This window comes from Myxine glutinosa, chromosome 9 (genome assembly GCF_964187855.1).
Source record: "Myxine glutinosa chromosome 9, kmMyxGlut1.1, whole genome shotgun sequence".
NCBI lineage: Eukaryota > Metazoa > Chordata > Myxini > Myxiniformes > Myxinidae > Myxine > Myxine glutinosa.
The window spans coordinates 149,502,180-149,524,785 of record NC_136269.1 but is presented as its reverse complement, the minus strand read 5'-3'; the positions used below and the strand labels follow the sequence as shown (position 1 = coordinate 149,524,785).

General features: G+C 41.4%; 1 protein-coding gene across 1 annotated transcript in view; it reads left to right on the top strand.

Moving 5' to 3' along the window:
* LRPPRC (leucine rich pentatricopeptide repeat containing) overlaps nt 1-22,606 on the top strand; it is a 210,322-nt gene that overhangs the window by 61,182 nt on the left and 126,534 nt on the right. Inside the window, exons 12-15 of the mRNA XM_068127929.2 lie at nt 57-175; nt 313-406; nt 3,495-3,570; nt 15,050-15,077. Coding sequence (XP_067984030.2) covers nt 57-175; nt 313-406; nt 3,495-3,570; nt 15,050-15,077 — 317 coding nt within the window. The remainder of the gene's footprint in view (nt 1-56; nt 176-312; nt 407-3,494; nt 3,571-15,049; nt 15,078-22,606) is intronic.

Genomic DNA, 22,606 nt, shown 5'->3' with positions numbered 1-22,606 from the left:
GCCATGGTGGCCAAACCACCAGTGGTTAAGTCACATTTGTTCGGCTTTTGTTGTAGGTATGTTGTACATTTTGAAAACGATGCAAGAGTTAGGAGTCCAACCGAATATGGAGACGTTTGTGAAGTTTGTTCAACCTGCATTCAATTCCCTTGAAGAGGCCATGGAACACTTTCAGGTATGTGTATGGTTTGGTTTGCCTTGAGCACATTTATTTAAGATCTGCTTTAGGCACTGATGTTTAGTGATCTAATATTTGTCACGGTAAGCTTCCTCAATTGTCCTTGTTCTTTGTTTTGTTTTGTTTTCTTTCAGAGATGCGGAATTTCTTTTGAACATGCAGACCATCTCGTTGCACATATCAGAAACATTACAGATCAGGGACATTTCAAAGAGTTGTATGAACTGCGTAAGTTTGTACCTATGCTCCTCAGTTTTGGAATCTAAATGCATTGCCTGTTTTGAAATCCTATGGGAGCCTACCTTTGTATCGTGTATGCAATTATTATGTAAATGTTGACCTTCCCTGGCCCATCCATGACCATGATCCATGATCCATGACCCTCCCTTCCATTTCTCTCTACTCTCCTTTATAAAATTATTTCACTTATCTTCACTCTCCCCTTTCCTCTTTTCTCTCGTCTCTCAACCTCCATTATCTCAAATCTATTTTTCTCATTTTTTTTTTCACAAATTGATCTCCCTCATCTGGGTCCGAACCCTCACATCTCCACACCGTTACACCTTCTGTGTATTTAAATAGATGGCGCTTAGATTTTTTTTTTTTACCCCGCACGTACGAAGCAATAGCAGGGTTAAGCAATTGGTTTATATCTGTCCATCCGTCTGTCTTGTCAGTTTATGATAGAGGACCAACTTATTCAAATTAAATGTTGTATTTTGAACACAAATCGGAGCATGAATAGGAAGACAAGTTTGCCATTTTACCATACCTTGGCTCTGAATTCATCCCAATCGCACATGCACATAGAGGAGCGCTAATATTTATACTCTGTCTGCCTGTCTAGCAGTGAAACAAAATAAAAAATCATTTCAAACAGGAAACTTACTATTTTCAATGATCTCATAATGGACACAAACTCCAGGCACGAAGAACAAATGCAACATCTTAGATAGGGTGGTGTAATCGACACCATCCGGGTAAAACGGTGGTAAGACCCAGAATTAGTTAATTTATACACCTTTAAACCTTTTTAATCAATCATTTAAATTGAATTATATACTTGAAGATTGGAGAACACAAATTGCTTTCATAATACTTCCAAGAACCATGTAATATTGTCGTGTCCGCAGCTAGTTATCACCAGTCTTGGACGGCTGAACCGAACCAGCTTTAACTCCTGAGGCGGTCTCCAATTTGGCGGTTATGACATGTGCGAGATGGAAGAAACAGGAAGCGATTAACTTCACGAACACAAGGCTTTATTCCGAAACCCAAACAAGAACGCAACAACGAAAATGTAACGATAATAATTTATAATAAAATGAGGCGCGTGGAATGCAAATAACGAAAATATAGCTGAGGTAAAATACGGTGAGGTACCTCCACACAGACACAGGGTAAGGTAAAAAAATAAAAGTCCCTCTCCGGCACTTAGCTGGCCCAAAATGGATCCTTTGGAAGGACGGCAGTTGTCGAAGCCCTGGGCGACCTGCGCAGGAAGCTCAGCAAAACGGCGCCAACGTCGAACTCTGCGTGCCGAAAGCGATCGCTATAGAGCTGGTGGCGAGCATGTAGATGGCCCTCATTCCTTTCTCCTCCCTTTGGGGAAGGAAAGCGTGGCCTTTGGCTTCCTGGTGAGCCCAGCAGTCAAAGCTCCCGCACAATCCCCACACAAAACACTCTCTTCCAAGGACACAAAATGGCGAAGCTTCTTGCTCGCGCTCTCGCTCCAGACGAACCAATCTTGAAGCTTGTTGTTCGTCCGCCTACCTCATCCGGCCACGTCACTCGGGGGGCGTGGCCTGCCGGCCCTATTTTCCCCTCCCATCGTACCACTTTCGCCCCGCCCCTCCTGGGCGGGTCTTTTGCCGCATGTGTCCATGGAGCATGAGTCCTAGCCGGCTGCTGTCTTGCTTGGCTGGCGGTTGTTTTAAATTTTAGGGATGGCCACAGAGGGTATCACGGACAAGGGAAATTAATCTTAAACCCTGCTACTAATTAACACGGCATCATCCCTCACATGATGACATTTAAACACTACCTTAAGCTACATTTTCCCTACTTATGTACATCGAGATGCTCCTACAGTAATCTCTTACCTACCCCCATAAATGTAACAATATATTGTTACGTGCCATGTTTCTGGGTTTACTTACGAGGGGGAGTCTCAGTTCCCCTCAGACTTATCGGGCCTAAGGCCACCAAGCACAGATAACTCCGTGTCATGGCAGGTTGATAATCAACCTCGAGTGGCAGTTAGTCTATCAGGTTACCCCATGGTCCTCCGTTTAATTACCGTTTACCTAAAGGCACGTGCTTTTCCAACCGGGTCTTGCACCATCAATTATACACTGATCCTTTCTTATGATTTTAGTTGGATGCAGCCGTGGAGCTGCCAGTGCACACCGGAACTGCAGATTAAAGCCAATTAGAGGAATTAAAATCACCTAGGCTAATACTCAGTACAGCCGGTGCGAGACCAATGGAGGAAAGGACAGGCACATACAGATTGGAAGAACAGTTGAAGAATAGGGGATTTATTTACCATGTGGATGCAGGGCCAAGTGGGAAGCATACGGTGCACCTAAAGCACTTTAATGTACAAGTAATTGATGAGCAATCAATCAAAAAGGGGGGGATGTACAAATGTAAAAGGGCGCAATTGCAAGCAATTAATGGTGCATGCAATGCACAGCAAAAAGAACAGAGACAAAGAGCAGCGCTATATCGAACCTGTACCTCACCGATCTAAAACACAGTACAAGGGCCCATTATAAACATCTGCAGAAGGTAGAGACAAAAGAGAGCAGAATGTGGTGGTTTCAACCTCTTTGGTCACCGTGTGCGAGGTGTCATGCCCAAATATCGTGTCATCCATAACTTTTTCAAATATGTTATTTATCGCTTTCATTGATTGATTTCATTGATTTTCAAATATGCAAATATGTCACCACCAAATTTGAAGTCATCCACAACTTTTTGAGATATCATGCGACGTTGTTTTTTGCCTGATCTATCAATGGTGAAGAAGCACTTTTAAAAATTTATAGTATCCAAATCCGGAGCTTCACCAAAATCTAATCATTTCGTCCTTGCCTCTCTACCAAATTTCGTCCAAATCCGTTCACACCTTTTTGAGATATTGATCTGTATATGCTTGAACACTGCGCACGGTGTCGTGTTCTATGAACCCTCTAGTGTCTAGTTAATGCTGTTTTAGTGCTCCAAGGCGTGAAAGTGCAGCAGAAGTTGAGAAAGAATGATGCATCGTCATGTAATAGATCCTATTTATCTGTCTTCCATCCCTTATCAGTGCTATTTCTCAAGAGTCAAAACATCAAGATGACACTAGCAGCCTTCTACAAGAACTTAATTTCATCATATTGGAAGTGAGTCTTCAACATGACATTTTCCCGACATTTTAAAGATAAACCTTTACCCAAGTAAAAATGTCTTCCTGTGCATATCACTGTCATCCTAAATATTTGTATTGTTTTTTCTACAGTTTGAGGCTCATGGAAGAGCTGCCACAAATCACACGCTCTCAAATCATGCATGCGATCAGACAATAAACAGCATGGGACTTGATGTCAGACAAACACGCCATTGACCTTCAGGGAATTAACCTCCATGAAAACATTTGGTGCCATCAAGTTGTGGTGCTTTTCTTTTTTGCTGTGAACGTGGCACTTAGGCGGAAACCTCCCCCACCTGCCCCCAACAAGAGATACTCACCCCAGAGGTTTGTCAGTCCTATGTCCTCTAAATGCTGACCATCAAGCAAAGCAGCATGGACTTCCGACCCAGATAGGGGGTGGGGGTTTACGGGTGGTGAAAGGAGGGGGAGGGAGGGGTATATGGGTGGTGGGAGAGGGATTGGGAAACGCCAATGTCTGTCTTTTGGTTAAACCCGTTGGTGAAGCGACAAGCAGGATTGCAATCAAAATGATAAACGTTACAACCTGTACGGAGCAACAGGTCGAATAGTTAGATCACAGTAGTCAAGTAGTAAACAAGACCGATAGTCTAACAATGGCGTAGCCGGGCTTGGATCTGCTGTGTGGAGTATCTGCTGTCCCACTGTCACTTGACCAGATTCTCAGCTCTGATTGGTGAACTCAACGGTACATCTGTGGCAGGGAGGGGAGGGGGGGGGGGGGTGGTGAGGGGTGGGTGCAGTATAAAGCAAAGGAAAAGCACTCGGAATTTCAGGAAAGAAGTTGGAGATGGAAAGAGGTGGATTTGGGGTGTATTAACGGGGGTAGACAAGATCAAGGTTTTGGATGGGGGAAGATAAAGAGATGGTGGTGAACAGCTGTTTTAAAGACCTGGAGGGAGGAGAGGGGTTGAAGAGAGTGAGGGAGTTTGTTCCAGAGGTGGGAAAAAAGAGGAATGAAAGAGTGAAGGTGAGCAGAGAGTCTTGATTTTGGCAATTTCACCAGAAGAGGGTTGCTCGCAGATCTTATGCGACCTGCAGGAATATTTGGGGGACAGAGCACAGGCAGAGCTGGGGGATCTAAGCTGTATAGGAGTCGGTAGAAGACAGAAAGACCACCAAACCTGTCTGCGGTGAGAGAGAAAGGCCCTCAGAATCGGCTTCATCACGGGAGATACCAATGATTCTGAGAGTTTTGGTTTCAACTGCGTGAATCCGAGCTAGGTGTGAGGTATTAGCACCAGCCCAGAGGGGAGAGCAGTAATTCCATCCAGCTGTGGATGAAAGCCTTGTATGTGGTGAGGAGCTCAGGAGTATCAAGGAAGGACTTCGCACGACGGAGGATGCCCAGTCGGCGACTGGCTTTGGAGGCCAGCTTGTAAATGTGGTTTTTCCAGGAAAGATAATGGCAGATAGAAATAAATGAGAAAATAAAAATTCCCCTTTTAAGGCCATATTCCCTGCTCGAGAGGGGGTTAGCCTTGCGGGCCCCATGACAATCATCATGGTTCCCTATTTGAGGCAATGCTCTTATGGCCGGATGCCCTTCCTGACGCCATCCCATGTCGCCTCTTATGACATGCAGGGATAAGGTGTACCTATTCTAAACCGGGGCATACACCGGCCCATTCATCCCAGCAAGCTGGTACTCGATTTGCCGACCTCGGAAGGATGACCGGCAGAGTCAACCCCCCTGGCGTTAATTCAACGATTGACCGGGATTCAAACTCAGGATCCTAGGATCCCAAGCCAGCACCCTAACCGCTAGGCCAACACCAGGCTTTCATGGCAGATGGTGAGACCCAAAAGTTTGAGTCACAGAACTTCGTCGAGAGGGTTGTTGCGAAAGTAGATGGGAGGGTTTTCCAGCATTAAAAATAAGAATTGGGGTCGAAGGTGGTCTTTATGGAGAGACAAAGTGAGAGTGTGAGATTTGTCATGATTGAAAGAAATGTTCCACTTGTTTGACCAGTTTGTGATATTGTCCAGGTCTGCAGAGAGTGAGGAGGCCGCAGACTGCCGATCTGAGGGTTGAGATATGGAGCGGCAGAGAGTGGGAGTCATCATAAAAGAGATAGAGAGGATTTTCCAGGGAGTCGGAGAGATCATTGATGAAGACCAGATGAGAGAGCCCAGAACACCGCTTTGAGGAACTCCAGCCTGGACAGGAAGAGGAGATTAGAAAATTCCATTCAGGGCCACATGTTGACTACGACCGGAGATGTAGTCTGTGAGCCATGCGTGGAGATTTAATGGATACCATAAGAGCAGAGTTTGGTGAGCAGGACAGGGTGCCAGACCATATCGAAGGCACGAGATATGTTGAGGGAGACAGCTCTAATTTCCTGTTTGGCATTGAGGACCTCCATCCATTGTTGAGAAAGCAGAAGTAACATGTCCAGAGTAGAATGACCTGGTCTGAAACCAATTTGATAATCAGAAATCCAGCCATTGGAGAAGAGGAAGGATTTTATGTCAGAAGCAATGATGGATTCCATGACTTTGCTGATAATTGGGAGCAGGCTGATTGGTCTGTAGTTGCAAGGATCTGTTTTTGCATCTTTTTGTGTAAAGCGGTGATGTTGGATGATTTCCATGCAGATGGCAGATGACCTTGAGCATATGAGAGGGTGAAGAGAATAGTGAGAGGGTGAGATAGAGCGGCAGAGCAGGATTTTAGGACCCGTGGGCTTATGCCGTCTGGTCCAGTTGCACAATCAGAGTCGAGGTTTGACAGAAACTTCTCCACCTTGTCGGGAGAGAAAGGCACAGAGTTCAGGAGCTGCTGGGTACGACTGGGTAAGGAGGATACAGACAGAGATGGGTTTGGGACACAAGATTTTGAGGCAAACACAGAGTTTAGACATATTGTTTATCAGTTTATCAGAAGGGTAAGGAGAAGTATATCAGTTTTTCCAAGATGGTAGCCAAACCACATGACTAATGACACATAGTTTGCAAATATTTTTCCCCCATCGGCATCTAAATTTGTGTTTCAAGTTTCATGTCGATTGGAGAAGTGGTTTTGGAGAAGTTGGTTTTAAAAATGTAATTTTCAAATCCAATATGGCCACCAAACCATGTGACCAATGATGTAGTTTTTTTTTTTTTTTTTTGCAACCTTTTATCCCCATGGCTTGTAGATTATATTTGTAAAATTTCGCATTGATCCTTTGAGTGGTTCTGAGACGTTTGAAGATTATGACATCATAGGCAATGGCAGCAAATGTAAGTCAAATTGCAAAATCTGCATTTGTGATGCACTAAATACATTGGCAACCATAATCAGTCAAAGTTTTGAAGAGCGAGCCGTGACTGTTTTCTCCAAATCATCTCTTTTTCATCGAAATCATTTCACAATTGTTGATGAGAATAATATAAATAGGGGCAATACCTCTGGGCGCTTACCTGGAAGAATAAAGCAGCATATGATACCGACTAAAGGTATTTTAAACAGTATCACGGTATATTGAACTAATTTAAATGGTTGCTAGGATACGGGGCAGCATGTACAATCATACTAACGTAATCATAAGACTTGAAACAAACAAACAAAAAAATACCTATTTGTGGGGGCAACCCACCTCCCCCCTGCCCTCTCCCTGTAGAACCCCTTCGACCCCGATTCTTCTCATGCCGTGAACACATTTTGGTATATCACGGGTGATGAAGGCTGTGATCAAGTTTTATCAAAATTGTAGTTTCAGAGAAGAGAGCAAATACCTATTTTAGGGCGTCAAACCCCCTGCACACCCCTCCCTCATACCTTGATTGTTTTTAGGCCATGAACAAACATTGGTACATCACAGGTGATGAAGGTTGTGGTCAAGTTTCATAGAAATGGTGTTTGTACTTTCTGAAAAAAAAAAAAAAAAAAAAACTTTCTTTCTGAGTGTTTGTACTGTACTCTGAGGTGTTTGTACTTTCTGAGAAGAAAGAAAATACCTATTTCGGGAGGCAACCACCTTAGACCCCAATTTTTATTTTTAATGCTGTGAATAAACGTTGGCACTTCCACCCTTCTTCTCCCTCCTCCCACAAAGGTACCCGGCATTGCTTGGGATTTAATGTACATATATTGGACAACTAAAATTAAGCACATAGAGACAAACATCACCTGTTGCTTCACTGATGCGAATACTGGGAGAGGAAGGGGGCGAGGGAGAGGGGCGAGGGAGAGGGGGGTGAGGGATAGGTGGGGCGAGGGATAGGGGGGCGAGGGAGAGGGGGGCGAGGGAGAGGGGGGTGAGGGAGAGGGGGGCGAGGGAGAGGGAGGGAGATGGATAGATATCCCATCTCCAGGCGCTGCATGGCGTGAAAGGGGCCCGGCAATGACGCGCTCTGAAAGGGAATACTCAGTTTTCACTCTGGTTGTTTGTTTGCTTTCTTGTTTTATTGTTGTACACCGCTCCTTTCCTATGCCATCTCCAGGCGCTGCATAACGTCATTGCCGGGCGCCGAAGGGGGCTCAGCAATGGCGAACACTGAAAGGGAGTACTCAGTTTTCACTCTGGTTGTTTGTTTGTATGCTTTCTTGTTGTACACCGCTCCTTTCCTTTGCCATCTCCAGGTGCTAAATAACGTCATTGCCAGGCACCGAAGGGGGCTCGGCAATGACCCACGCTGAAAGGGAGTACTCAGTTTTCACTCTGGTTGTTGTACACCGCTCCTTTCCTATGCCATCTCCAGGCATTGCAAATCGTCATTGCCGGGCACCAAAGGGGGCTCGGCAGTGACGCACGCTGAAAGAGAGTACTCAGTTTTCACTCTGGTTTCTTGTTTGTTTGTTTTCTTGGTTGTCCGGACGATATCTCAGCCATCCTTTGAGCTAGGAAGCTGAAATTTCGGCACAGTAGTGAGCAAGTCCTTTGTCAAATACGGTATTTTTTGTTTTTTGAATAATCAATTAATTGAGGAGTTATTTAATTATTAGCGTTTAATTAAGTACTTATTTAATTAATTAAATTTCATTTCTCTTCTGACCATTATTAACTCAGGCACCTTTTGAGTTAGGAAGCTGATATTTGGACATGCCAATGACCAGGTGATTTGGCTGCAAAGGATATTTTTGATTTATTAATTAATCAATTAATCGATTAATTATTTAATTATTCGATTAATGACAAAAAAATTTTTTTTTTTAAAGTTACAGATTCTGATGAAATAGTGGTAGTTTATGTGTTCTCTGACCAAATTGATTAATAATTTAATTTTTTTATGATTATTATTTATTTATTTTCATTATTAATCATTTATTTATTTTCTTTCTCATTTGGCCAATATCTCAGGCACGTTTTGAGCTGGGAAGCTAATATTTGGACATGAGTGACCAAGTGATGTGGCTATCAAGGATATTGTACACCGCTCCTTTCCTATGCCACCTCCAGGCATTGCAAATCGTCATTGCCGGGCACCGAAGGGGGCTTGGCAGTGACGCACGCTGAAAGAGAGTACTCAGTTTTCACTCTGGTTTCTTGTTTGTTTGTTTTCTTGTTTGTTGTACACCGCTCCTTTCCTATGCCATCTCCAGGCATTGCAAATCGTCATTGCCGGGCACCAAAGGGGGCTCGGCAGTGACGCACGCTGAAAGAGAGTACTCAGTTTTCACTCTGGTTTCTTGTTTGTTTGTTTTCTTGGTTGTCCGGACGATATCTCAGCCATCCTTTGAGCTAGGAAGCTGAAATTTCGGCACAGTAGTGAGCAAGTCCTTTGTCAAATACGGTATTTTTTGTTTTTTGAATAATCAATTAATTGAGGAGTTATTTAATTATTAGCGTTTAATTAAGTACTTATTTAATTAATTAAATTTCATTTCTCTTCTGACCATTATTAACTCAGGCACCTTTTGAGTTAGGAAGCTGATATTTGGACATGCCAATGACCAGGTGATTTGGCTGCAAAGGATATTTTTGATTTATTAATTAATCAATTAATCGATTAATTATTTAATTATTCGATTAATGACAAAAAAAAATTTTTTTTTAAAGTTACAGATTCTGATGAAATAGTGGTAGTTTATGTGTTCTCTGACCAAATTGATTAATAATTTAATTTTTTTATGATTATTATTTATTTATTTTCATTATTAATCATTTATTTATTTTCTTTCTCATTTGGCCAATATCTCAGGCACCTTTTGAGCTGGAAAGCTAATATTTGGACATGAGTGACCAAGTGATGTGGCTATCAAGGATATTTTTGATTTATTGATTAATCATTGTACACCGCTCCTTTCCTATGCCATCTCCAGGCATTGCAAATCGTCATTGCCGGGCACCAAAGGGGGCTCGGCAGTGACGCACGCTGAAAGAGAGTACTCAGTTTTCACTCTGGTTTCTTGTTTGTTTTCTTGCTTTCTTGGTTGTCCGGACGATATCTCAGCCATCCTTTGAGCTAGGAAGCTTAAATTTCGGCACAGTAGTGAGCAAGTCCTTTGTCAAATACGGTATTTTTTGTTTTTTGAATAATCAATTAATTGAGGAGTTATTTAATTATTAGCGTTTAATTAAGTACTTATTTAATTAATTAAATTTCATTTCTCTTCTGACCATTATTAACTCAGGCACCTTTTGAGTTAGGAAGCTGATATTTGGACATGCCAATGACCAGGTGATTTGGCTGCAAAGGATATTTTTGATTTATTAATTAATCAATTAATCGATTAATTATTTAATTATTCGATTAATGACAAAAAAATTTTTTTTTTTAAAGTTACAGATTCTGATGAAATAGTGGTAGTTTATGTGTTCTCTGACCAAATTGATTAATAATTTAATTTTTTTATGATTATTATTTATTTATTTTCATTATTAATCATTTATTTATTTTCTTTCTCATTTGGCCAATATCTCAGGCACGTTTTGAGCTGGGAAGCTAATATTTGGACATGAGTGACCAAGTGATGTGGCTATCAAGGATATTTTTGATTTATTGATTAATCATTTCATCTATTAAGTATTTATTGATTAATCGATTAATTATTTATTGAGTAATCAATTAATTATTTAATTTTTTATAAATGACTTATTTAATTAAATTTCTAAAAGATACATCTTCGGATGAAGCACTACTGGTTTAGTTATGCGATTAGCCAATTGATTATGAAAATATTTTGTGATAATCTTTTATTGATTTTAATTATACAATTAATCAATCAATTAGTGTACACCTCTCCCTCCCAATGCAGCCTCAATGAGCTGCACTGCGGTATTGCCGGGCGCCGGAGGCGCCCCGGCAATGCCGCGCTGCAGCATATTTAATTATTTGGCATGGGGCGGTGTACTTTGAATGTATGTGTACTTGTTTCATCTATTAATTATTTATTGATTAATCGATTAATTATTTATTGAGTAATCAATTAATTATTTAATTTTTTATAAATGACTTATTTAATTAAATTTCTAAAAGATACATCTTCGGATGAAGCACTAGTGGTTTAGTTATGCGATTAGCCAATTGATTATGAAAATATTTTGTGATAATCTTTTATTGATTTTAATTATACAATTAATCAATCAATTAGTGTACACCCCTCCCTCCCAATGCAGCCTTAATGAGCTGCACTGCGGTATTGCCGGGCGCCGGAGGCGCCCCGGCAATGCCGCGCTGCAGCATATTTAATTATTTGGCATGGGGCGGTGTACTTTGAATGTATGTGTACTTGTTTGTTTTCTTGTTTGTTTGTCTGGGTGATACCTCAGCCATCCTTTGAGCTACGAAGCTGAAATTTCGGCACAATCGTGAGCAAGTGCTTTGGCAAAACCTTTTTTTTTGGATTAATTAATTAATTGATAAATTACTTAATTATTATTGATTAATTAAGAACTTATTTATTTGCTTTCTCTTCCGGGCAATATCTCAGGCACCTTTTGAGTTGGGAAGCTGATATTTGGACATGCCAATGACCAAGTGGTTTGGCTGTAAAGGCTATTTTTGGTTTATTGATAAATCAATTAATCGATTAATTATTTAATTATTCGATTAATGACTACATTAATTAATTTGTTGTTAAGTTACAGATTCGGATGATACGGTGTTGGTTTGGGTATTCTATTTGCCAATTGATAAATTATTTAATTATTTTATGATTATTATTTATTTATTTTCATTATTAATCATTTATTTATTTTCTTTCTCATCTGGGCAATATCTCAGGCACCTTTTTGGCAGGGAAGCTGATATTTGGACATGACAGTGACAGTGATTTGTCTGTAAAGGGTATTTTTAACGTATTGATTCATCAATTGGTTGATAATTTATTTAATTTTTCGACAAATTAATTTATTTTTAAAAAGGTACAGATTCGGATGAAACACAAGTGGTTTAGGTATGCTATCAGTCAATTGATTAAGAAATTAATTATTTTGTGGTTATTGTTTATTTATTTATTTAATTATTTATTTTAGTTTATTTCTTTATTGCTTATTTGGGCTAGCGGCTAGGGTGCCAGCTTAGGATCCTAGGATCCTGGGTTCGAATCCCGGTCGATCGCTGAATTAACGCCAGGGGGGTTGACTCAGCCTGTCATCCTTCCGAGGTTGGCTAATTGAGTACCAGTTCACTGGTAATTCCCTGCTTGTCGCAAAAGGCGACAAAAAGGGTTGGCGGCAGGAAGGGCATCCGGCCGTAAAACATTGCTTCAAAAAGGGGACCAAAAAAAAAAACAACAACCATGGTCCCTGAAAAAGGCCAACCCCCGCTTTGCGGGGGAAAATGGCCTCTAAAGGTGTTTTTTCTTTTTCTTTATTGCTTATTTATTTATTACACAATTAATCAATCAATTATTTGACACCGCTCCCTCCCAATTCCATCTCCATGAGCTGCAAAGCGACATTGTGTGGCGCCGGAGGATATGTTCTTTATTTATTTATTTGGCATGGGGGCAGTGTGCTTTGAATGTAGCTCTCCTTGTTACCCTCACCTGAGGAGAGGGTATTGCATTTGAGTATTCCGGCAAGTATGTTGGTTGGTTGGTTTGTCTGTTTGTCTGTCTGTCTGTGCGTAGTACTGTGTGTCTGTGTGTAGACGTGAGCCAACGTCTACATCGTTGCACATAGAATCGCCATACTTTACACACATTTGTCTTGCCCTGGAATAGACTGTGCCCAATTTTTAACTCTCTTAGTTCAAGGCCTCCATTATGACGTATACTTCGAGAAGTACAAAACTTCATCCAATCAAGATGCAATTTCTTGAGCGCCTTGTCGGCATAAACTGGTGGAGAAAAAAAAATAATGACGACGTCTTCGGTCACGTGGTTCGGCCGCCATCTCGGAAAAACCGAAAAACTTTGCACTTCCATATCTCCGAAAAAGTGCTGAATATAAAAAATTGAGACATGGCTCATTGTAAAGAATTCTCCATGGGGAATAAAATATGTTAATGATGATGTCATAGGTGCCTCCATTATGACATCATAATTCGACAAGTACAAAACTTCATCCGATCAAGATGAAATTTCTTGAGCATAATCTAGGAATAAATTAGTTCAGAAAACAAATAATGATGTCATCGGTCACGTGGTTCGGCCGCCATCTTTGAAAAACCGACAAACTTGATCCAAAATGGCCAATAAAAAAAGTACATTCCGTCAAGTCCTCGGTCTCTGACCGATTTTTCATCTGTGTCTGTCTGTCTGTCTGTTTGTGCGCAGTACTACGTCTACATCATTGCATATAGCATCGCCATAATTTACACACATATTTGCCTTGTCCTGGAATAGACTGTGCCCAATTTTTAACTCTAGGCCCTAGGTCAAGCTCAAGGTCACCCAAAATGTGAAAATCGTGGAAACTGTCATTGGTTACTAGGCAACGGATGCCCACGTGGGTGCTTTAACAGTTTAAACACAATGCTTTAAAAATAGATAAAGGCAAAAAAATATAAGTATTGTGTATTATTATTTTTATTCCGTAAAAGTAACAAAATGTGTACTTACCTTGATTGATTACAACAGCAATTAATAAAAACGTATTATAATTAGAAACTCACTGCGGGATTTGCCTCGTCACCGCGTATATACATGTAAAGATTTCTCGCCATTTTGATCCAAAATGGCATTTGAAGGCTTTTTTTATTTTAAACGATTTATATAAACATCCGTTAAATCATGTCACACGCAAATCATCAAAATCGAAACATATCTTTAGAACGCAAACCTTGAGGGGGCTTGAAGCCAGATTTTAATCTTGCAGCCGCCATGTTGGTGCTCGCCGTCACTGCGATGCGAAGCGAAACACGCCTCAGTGCGGTCACATTCACAATCGCTATGTCGTATGTACTCCCGATACGTGTTTCCTTCATTGTAAAAACTACCAAGTCAACAGTTAAAAGAATTTTGAGCCGATAGGTGTTACGGCCTTGGCAAGATCGATGGATACAGCGATCTGTTAGCTTATACACAGCCCAACTAGCTATGTGGAATTCTCTCATGTAGGGATTAAACCCACATCATTTCAACTTTGACAGAGGTCATTATTTACTTTTAATGATGTTTATATACGAATCAAAAAGAAGATAATTGGTTTTGGGTCGTCCTTTCCACATATCTCGTGGGATTGTGCGTTGGAGAGACGACCGTGATGGCGGGGAGTGGTTGGCAAATCCCAAAAAAAAAAAGTACATCACGTCAAGTCCTCGGTCTCTGACCGATTTTTCATCTGTCTGTTTGTTTGTCTTTGTTTGTCTTTGTTTGTTTGTCTGTCTGTTTGTTTGTCTCTGTTTCTTTGTCCGCACAGAACAAATATGATTTTCTCTGCAACCATTGGTCCGATTGACAGGAAAATTTCACCATCGGTGCATCTCCACCTGTATAATTATTTAATGATTATACAAACAAAACAAATAATTATGACGTCATAGGTCATGTGGTTCGACCGCCATCTTCGAAAAACCGAAAATCCTTGCACCTCTCTATCTCTGAAAGCGCTGAATAGAAAAAATTGAGACATGGCTCATTGTAAAGAACTCTCCTTGGGGAATAAAATATTTTAATGATGATGTCATAGGTGCCTCCATTATGACGTCATAATTTGACAAGTACAAAACTTCATCCTATCAAGATGAAATTTATTGAGCGTCATATAGGCATAAATTGGTGGAGAAAAAAAAAAGGATGACGTCATCGGTGACGTGGTTCGGCCGCCATCTTGGAAAAACCGAAAACATTTGCACCTCTATTTCTGACAGCGCCACATAGAAAAAATTGAGACATGGTTCATTGTAAAGAACTCTCCATGTGGAATAACATCTGTTAATGATGTCATAGGTGCCTCTGTTATGATGTCATAATTTGACAAGTACATAACTTCATCTGATCAGTTTTGTTAATATGTATTCCACAATACCAAGTAGAACAACAGTGCAACCTATGTTTTTTCATAGGATGCTGTTTCATCCATACTCAATTTAATAATATATCTCTTCACTTGCAGGTGTGCAGATGAAAAACTGAAGGCACAGGTGAATGCTCCGTTAAACCAAAACTATTGACACTGTCCTTTTTTTGTTATTTAAGTATCATTTGGTCTCCATGGAAAATTCCAGCTGTATTTAATGATTGCCTTATTTTTCTGAGATGTCTTTTAACTATTGTGAGCATGGCAATATTCCAACTGTGATTTAAGCGGCACACCAATATTTTGACGTGTTTGTATTCACTTAGACCAGGGAATCTGTAAAGTTATATGGCCAAACCCACCACTAATTGCAATAGAAACCATTCAAGTGTTTTTCAACTCCAAATATACTATAGAATAACATACTAAAAGTCGCTGGAAATTGAAGTACAGGCTCATGCTTATTTTTCTAGTTGGCCGCCAAAATTCCCGCCAAAACTTAATTTTTTTAAATTGGCCCTATATACGCAAGTAAAAGTGCTAAAAATGTATATGAAACACCTAGACATATGTTGTTGGTGACAAGAAACCCATTTCTGACATTTTTAAACTGGTCACATATTTCAAATTCAAAATGGCCGCCAAAATGACTGCCAAAATAACCACCAAAACTGCTAATTTTCGAATATTACCTTCTTATCAGCAAGTAATACAGCTAAAACAGATGTGAAATACGTTGGTATATGTTATTGAATATAATCAACCCATTTCTGACATGTACAAACTGTTCACTTCAAATTCAAAATGGCCGCCAAACTGTCAGTTTGCTATTGGATGTTGATTTAGGTCGTGACATTAGCAGCTCTTGCAGAATTCAGCACTGCACTCTGTGAAGTTTCACAAAGATTTTATGAAATTGGCACGTCCAGTGGGGTGCATCAAACCAACAATTAAGCAAAATGCTGGGCACAGCGGCGCAGGAGCAGTGTTATTATACTCGACACTAGTTTTGTACTTTCATTTTCTAGAAACATGTTAAAATATCTAGTGCACTGAATACTAAACCTCTGCTGGATACCATTACATATCATCAGTCACTTTCTTGATCAGGCAGAGTCACATTGGAGCAATGAAGTCCTTTACATTCTATACACGCTGGAGAACATTGTCGTCCATACTTCACGCAACTGCATCTTCCTCTACAGTCTGTCTTGCAGGAACAGTTGATCGCTTGCAGGAGATACTCAGGTGCAGGCTTCAAGTTCGTTTGAACAGGAAACATCTTCCCTTCGCTGATCTTCCATCCCCAATCCTCGGCACGCATATCTACCCCACTCCATTGCTGGACTTGGTGATACACACGCTGGCTATGGTACTGAGCTGCTGACGATGTGGGAGGCAAGTTGTGAGGTTTTACACAAGTTGTACTGGATGAAACCTTCTGGTGGAAGCGTTGCAGACGAAGGGCGTTCAGTCTATCGCCAGGTTTGCCATTGTACAAACAAACTAGGGCGTTTTCTCCAGCTGTTTTCTCCAGCCTGGCATATGCCTTACCTGACATCATGTGTGTGACAGTGTTTTCAGAATACACAAGCTCAAGTACACGTTCTAGTCCTGATCCTGCCATAATGTGCCCAATAGATCCCAGGAAGCTCATGAGTGTATGAAATCCACCCAGACAAAGTACAATTCCATGCAAGTTACTGTCTTCCGGCTCACTTTCTACGATTGTCATAGCCTTCCACCAGATTGGTTGATCGAATGTGATGATTGGTGTTGCATTGTAGCGTTTGGCATGGTCACACACAAACACCAATGTGGAATATATGCAGGACATATCACCAGGGTTCATATCTATCAAGGGTAAAAAGAGAACTGATGACTGCCCTGGGTGCCGTCCCTTCTGCACTGCTTGCATCATTCCGGACCATGCTGGACGTGGAGAGCGTAGTGTTAGAGAGATCTTCCACAGTAGGTTGAAGTTTGAAGTGCTATCTTGCTCCTTCCTGTCTTCAAGTAATCCATATGTCAGTGAGGCTAATCCATTGCAAGGAGATGTTAGGTGTCGGATATTGATGCGACCCACTGCTGCAACATCCTCCATTGTAACAGATATGCGTGGTAGTCTGCTTGTGGTCTGTGTCTTAGGGGTCACAGTGGCAATTATGCCCATGCCATGGAAGGTGTTCAGGCCATCTATTGTCCTAATGTTATGATCTACATCATCACCCATGTACTGGATGAATTGGCCTTCAGTGTAGTTTGGTATGTCTGTTCCTTGGGTAACTGCTGCACTGCGCTCAAATTTCTGAACTTCCTTATATGAGCTACAGAATCCATGTGCATGGAGAGAGTCGATGAGAAATTTAGACCCAAAGTGGTGGTGCATTTGTACGCCTAAACCTATCTGTAAGGGAGCAATCAGAACTCTTGGTCGAATGCACTGCATAATGGCTTGGCCCAACGATGCTACTTTCCTATCGGTGTCCTTCCCAACTGCCAATATCTGAAGCATAAGTTTCAATGATTCGGGTAAGAACAACATTGCCTCATCAGTAGATGCCATTGTGCTTGCATCTGGGTAGAACTCATTTGTCTGTTCCAATGATTTAACATCACTCTTAATCAGTTTGGCAGCAGTTTCAATGAGACTCATTTTCTCTGCAGTGCTGTTACTTTTCTTGGGTTGACTGTAGAAATCATGGAGTATAGCAGATGCTTTGTGGCGGAATGTAACCACATTTACTTTTCCATTGATCTCGGTGATCACTATGTTGTCGCCGAAGTGCTGTACAAGTTGATCTTTCATGTAAGTAAATCCATAGGATTCTTTGTCAGTGCCATCCAGATATTCATCCATTTTGTGCATTAGATCTCGTATTGTTACTTGTTCATCATCATTATCCTCAAGGTACTCAGCAACTTTGAGGAAAGCAGTTGCTCGTTCTGAATCTTAGGGTCTGCCCTGCTTCGGGCGTTTGGAAGGGATCGTTTCTGCTGCAACAAACTCATTTGGTATCTCCCTTCCTGTTCTGAAGTTTGTGCTGCAGAGGTTATGATATACTGTATCTGCAGCATGTAGATCCTGTGCGTACTCAATTCTACCTCTAACAGTGTCTGACCATAAATCATTGCGTTCATTGCATACCTGCAATATCGTTTTCTGGAAATCTATCGTTCTGACAGCGAAAAGTTTATGTGTTGGTTTGTTATATTTCTGTGCATCGGAAACACCACAAAATATGCAGTTATCTTTGTAATTGAATGCCATATTTGTGGATCGACGTGCACATTGTGAACTACTTGGAGCTGCCGAGTCAAGACTTCGCTTTTTGTTGTCACTGGTTATGCTGTTTGGGCAACAAAAGTTCTTCCTACATTTGACATGCACAAGTTGGCCAGGCACGGTACTTATATTTCTGTTCCGCAACTCATTAGCTTTAGCAATGCCTTGACATCCTTTTGGGCGTAATGTGGAAGTTGCCTCTCCATTGGATAAAGGTTCTTCACAGAAAACGCACTTGTCCATGATGAGCTAGTTACTCTGTGAAAGAAAAGAAAAGAACACTTTACTATTAAAGACAACAACTAAGCCAGTGTATCCAATGTATTTCATTCACTTTCATTACCTTTGAACCAATGATTCATTATATGAAGTACAAGTAATTGCTTATATTTGATTTTATCTCTAAATATATTAGTTTCATGGCCATTTTGAATTTTAAATATGTGACCAGTTTGAAAACATTTGTCAGAAATGGGTTTCTTGTTACCAACAACATATACGTAGGTGTTTCACATATATTTTTAGCACTATAACTTGCGTATATATGGCCAATTTTAAAATTTGTCAGTTTTGGAGGGAATTTTGGCAGCCATTTTGAATTTGAAATATGTGACCAGTTTAAAAATGTCAGAAATGGATTTCTTCTCACCAACAACATATGTCTAGGTGTTTCATTTACATTTTAAGCACTTTTACTTGCATATATAGGGCCAATTTTAAAAAATTCAGTTTTGGCGGGAATTTTGGCGGCCAACTTGAAAAATAAGCATGAGCCTGTACTTCGATTTCCCGAGACTTTTACTATGTTATTCTCTAGTATATTTGCAGTTGAAAAACACTTTTTTTTCTCTTCTTTTTTTGTATACTGAATCGAGGCTCGTGAAAGAGCTAACATTTATTTCACTAACAAAACAACCAGACAAACAAAATATACAAAAAGAGGGAGCGGAAGACAAGATGGGGAGAGAAGGGGAAGCACACAACCACAACATTTGAGAGCAGGGAGAAGTGTGGGAGGGAGAGGGCTTGGGGGGAGGAGGCATGGGAAGGGGGGGGAGAGGTATAAAACACAAGGGGACCGAAATTAGCGGGGGTAGAAAAGATCAAGGTTTTGGATGGGGGAGGATAAGAGATGGTGGTGAACAGCTGTTTTAAAGACCTGGAGGGTGGAGTGGGATTGAAGAGAGTGAGGGAGTTTGTTCCAGAGGTGGGAGAAAAGAGGAATGAAGGAGTGAAGGTGAGCAGAAAGTCTTGATTTTGGCAGTTTAACCATAAGAGGGTTGCAGGCAGATCTTGTGCGACCTGTAGGAATATTTTGGGGACAGAGCCCAGAGAGAGCTGGGGGGGCAAGGCCAGAGAGGAGTCGGTAGAAGACGGAAAGACCACCAACCTGCCTGCGGTGAGTGAGTGAAAGGCCCTTGGAGTTAGCTTCATCGCGGGAGATTCCAATGATTCTGAACGCTTTGGGGTCAACAGCGTGAAGACGAGCTCGGTGTGAGGCAGGAGCACCAGACCAGAGGGGAGAGCAGTATTCCATAGAGCTGTGGATGAAAGCCTTGTATGTGGTGAGGAGCTCAGGTGTGCCAAGGAAGGACTTCGCACGACGGAGGATGCCCAGTCGGCGACTGGCTTTGGAGGCCAAATTTGAAATGTGGTTTTCCCAGGAAAGATCATGGCAAATAGTAAGACCCAAAAGCTTGAGTGACAGAACTTCTTGGAGAGGATTATTCAGAAAGTGGATGGGAGGGTTGTCCAGTCGGTCTTTTCGGAGAGATATCGTAAGAGTGTGAGATTTATCAGGATTGAAAGACATGTTCCATTTGGATGCCCAGTCTGTGATTTTGTCCAGGTCTGCAGAGAGTGACGAGGCTGCAGACTGCCGATCTGAGGGATGAGGAATGGAGCGACAGAGAGTTTGAAACTCTTGAAACCACTTGAGTTTGAAACCACTTGAATGGTTTCTATTGCAATTAGTGGTGGGTATATCACTAAGTTCCCTGGTCTAACTCCCAAACAATAATTGATAATGCTGGAGATGTATTTGTGACCCGAGAACCACAACAAAATAACGGAAGAACAATGGTTTAATTCAACACAAGATAGGGACACAATTAAGCAATACATTGAAATATATACTTATGTATTATGTTTATGTATATGTATATATAACGGTACTCGGTAGAGCGCATACCTCCGTCAGGCTGAACAGTTTACGTTTTGTATCCCACTGATCGATCGGATCTGGATTTGGACCTGAACCAAAATCTAATCAGCTTGTTCTGCTCACTTACCCAACTCATGCACCTAGTTTTGTCATAAGTCGTCCACAACTTTTTAAATACCATGCTGTTATCGTTTTTGGTCCTATCACTCACTCATGAAGAACCAATTACATTTTTTTTACATTCTTGTATCCAGATCCAGGTTGGAATCTTCATAAAAATTGAATGAGTTCTTCCTTGTCCTGCACCCAACCTGTCCACCAAGTTTCATCCGAATCCATCCACAACTTTTTGAGATATTGTGCTATATATTGTTCTATGCCCAATCTCTCGATGGTGAAGAATCACAAAAGAAATTCTGAGATCCATATCCGGATCAGCATCGTCACCAAAATCTAATTATTTTGTCCTTGTCAAATACCCAACCTCCCAATCAGATTTAGGCCGAATCCATCTACAACCTTTTGAGATGTACTGTTCTCACAAACAGATAAACAGACAGCGGTGAAAACGACCTCCATCCACTTTCGGTGGCGGAGGTAATGAGATGAACCCAACGGTAACCACGTGTGTATATATAGGTTAACCCAAAAAGTGGGCTCCTAGAAAGTTTAATAACCTTCACATGTTTCATTCAACGTCTTTCACTTTTCAGGAGGTCTGAACTGAGTTATGGGAGAGTGTATCTGCCAAGCTTCCTGAATCTGCGACTTCCACACCATGTCTGGACACCTAAAGAAAAGTAATTACGATCTGCGTCCAAATCTGTTCTTGCGGACAAGGTGCCTGTTCTACGCACTTGTTGCAAACATGAAATAACCCAACAAGTATCAAATTGAGGTTTGTGAAAAGATTAGACAGCTTGGCAGTGTTGAATATTAATTCACCAAACAGAGGAGGCAACTGTGGCCGACCAAAATCGGGAAGGTCAATCAAGAATAGCGCTGTCATTGCTGACTCACCCGCAGTCGCAAGAAATCTCTTGAGCACCGTCATCAAGAGCTCAACATCATCAAAGAGCTTGAGCAGGATTCTGATAAGTGTGTACAAATCTTCAATAACTGCTCGACGTGTGCACTTTATTGAGCAAAATGCAGATTCCCATTTGGAGCATATCACAAACATCGATGTCGTCAATAATTTCATTGTAAAATTGTCAAATATCTTTGGAGCCAACTGAAATTTTCATCGTTATCTTAACTGAGTGAGTAAGTAATATGATCTGCAGGTTTTGTTCAGTTTGATTGGATGATATTGAAGTTATTAAACTTCTCCCAGCATCCTTCTTTGGGTCACTCTCGACTAATAATGCCAATGGTCTCACTGAAAGTAAAACAAATTCCTGTAATGCAGATCAGCACAGAAGATTACAGGGCATGAGAGTGGGAAGGGATAGAGCATGATGAGGTAGAGGGGGTGGTCTTCCTTCATTTAAGGCACCAGAAAATAGCATGGCATGAGGTGAGTTAATCTGGGCCGAAGGCGTGCTCATGCGGGGCCCGGCTTGCTGTGCTTCAATTGCTGCAGCTCAAGCGTTGATTGCTACAGGTCGACAGGCACTGAATATGACTCGTGCAGCTCATGACCGCTGACTGGAATGTGTACACCTGATGTTGCACCTCAAATCTTCCTGCTGCTGAACACTGATTCCAACTCTCATACTGACTTGCCATTGACCCTTGCTTTGTGCTCCTGCGATGGATTTCCCTTGCACGTGACATCACGGCAGCCCCTTGATTGGCCACGTTGTGCAATGTGTCCTCCACGTGACATCAAGGAGCCGTCGGTGGTCTGACACCCCACAACAGGTGTCCTACCCCCTTATGCGCCATGACAGTGAGCACATGGCGAGGAAAATGAATAAAGGCGAAAGAGGAACTGGAAAGCACATATAGTAGAGAAAAACACAAAGGGTGTCTTCAATACTGTCTGACACCCAGCTCTGCTCACCAAACTCTTCTCTTATGGTATCCATGGAAACCTCCACGCATAGCTTGCGGACTTCCTCTCTGGTCGCAGTCAACGTGTGGCCCTGAATGGATTTCTCTCATCTCCCCTTCCTGTTCAGGCTGGAGTTCCCCAAGGTCTTGTTCTGGGCCCTGTGCTTTTTCTGGTCTTCATCAATAATCTCTCAGACTCTCTGGA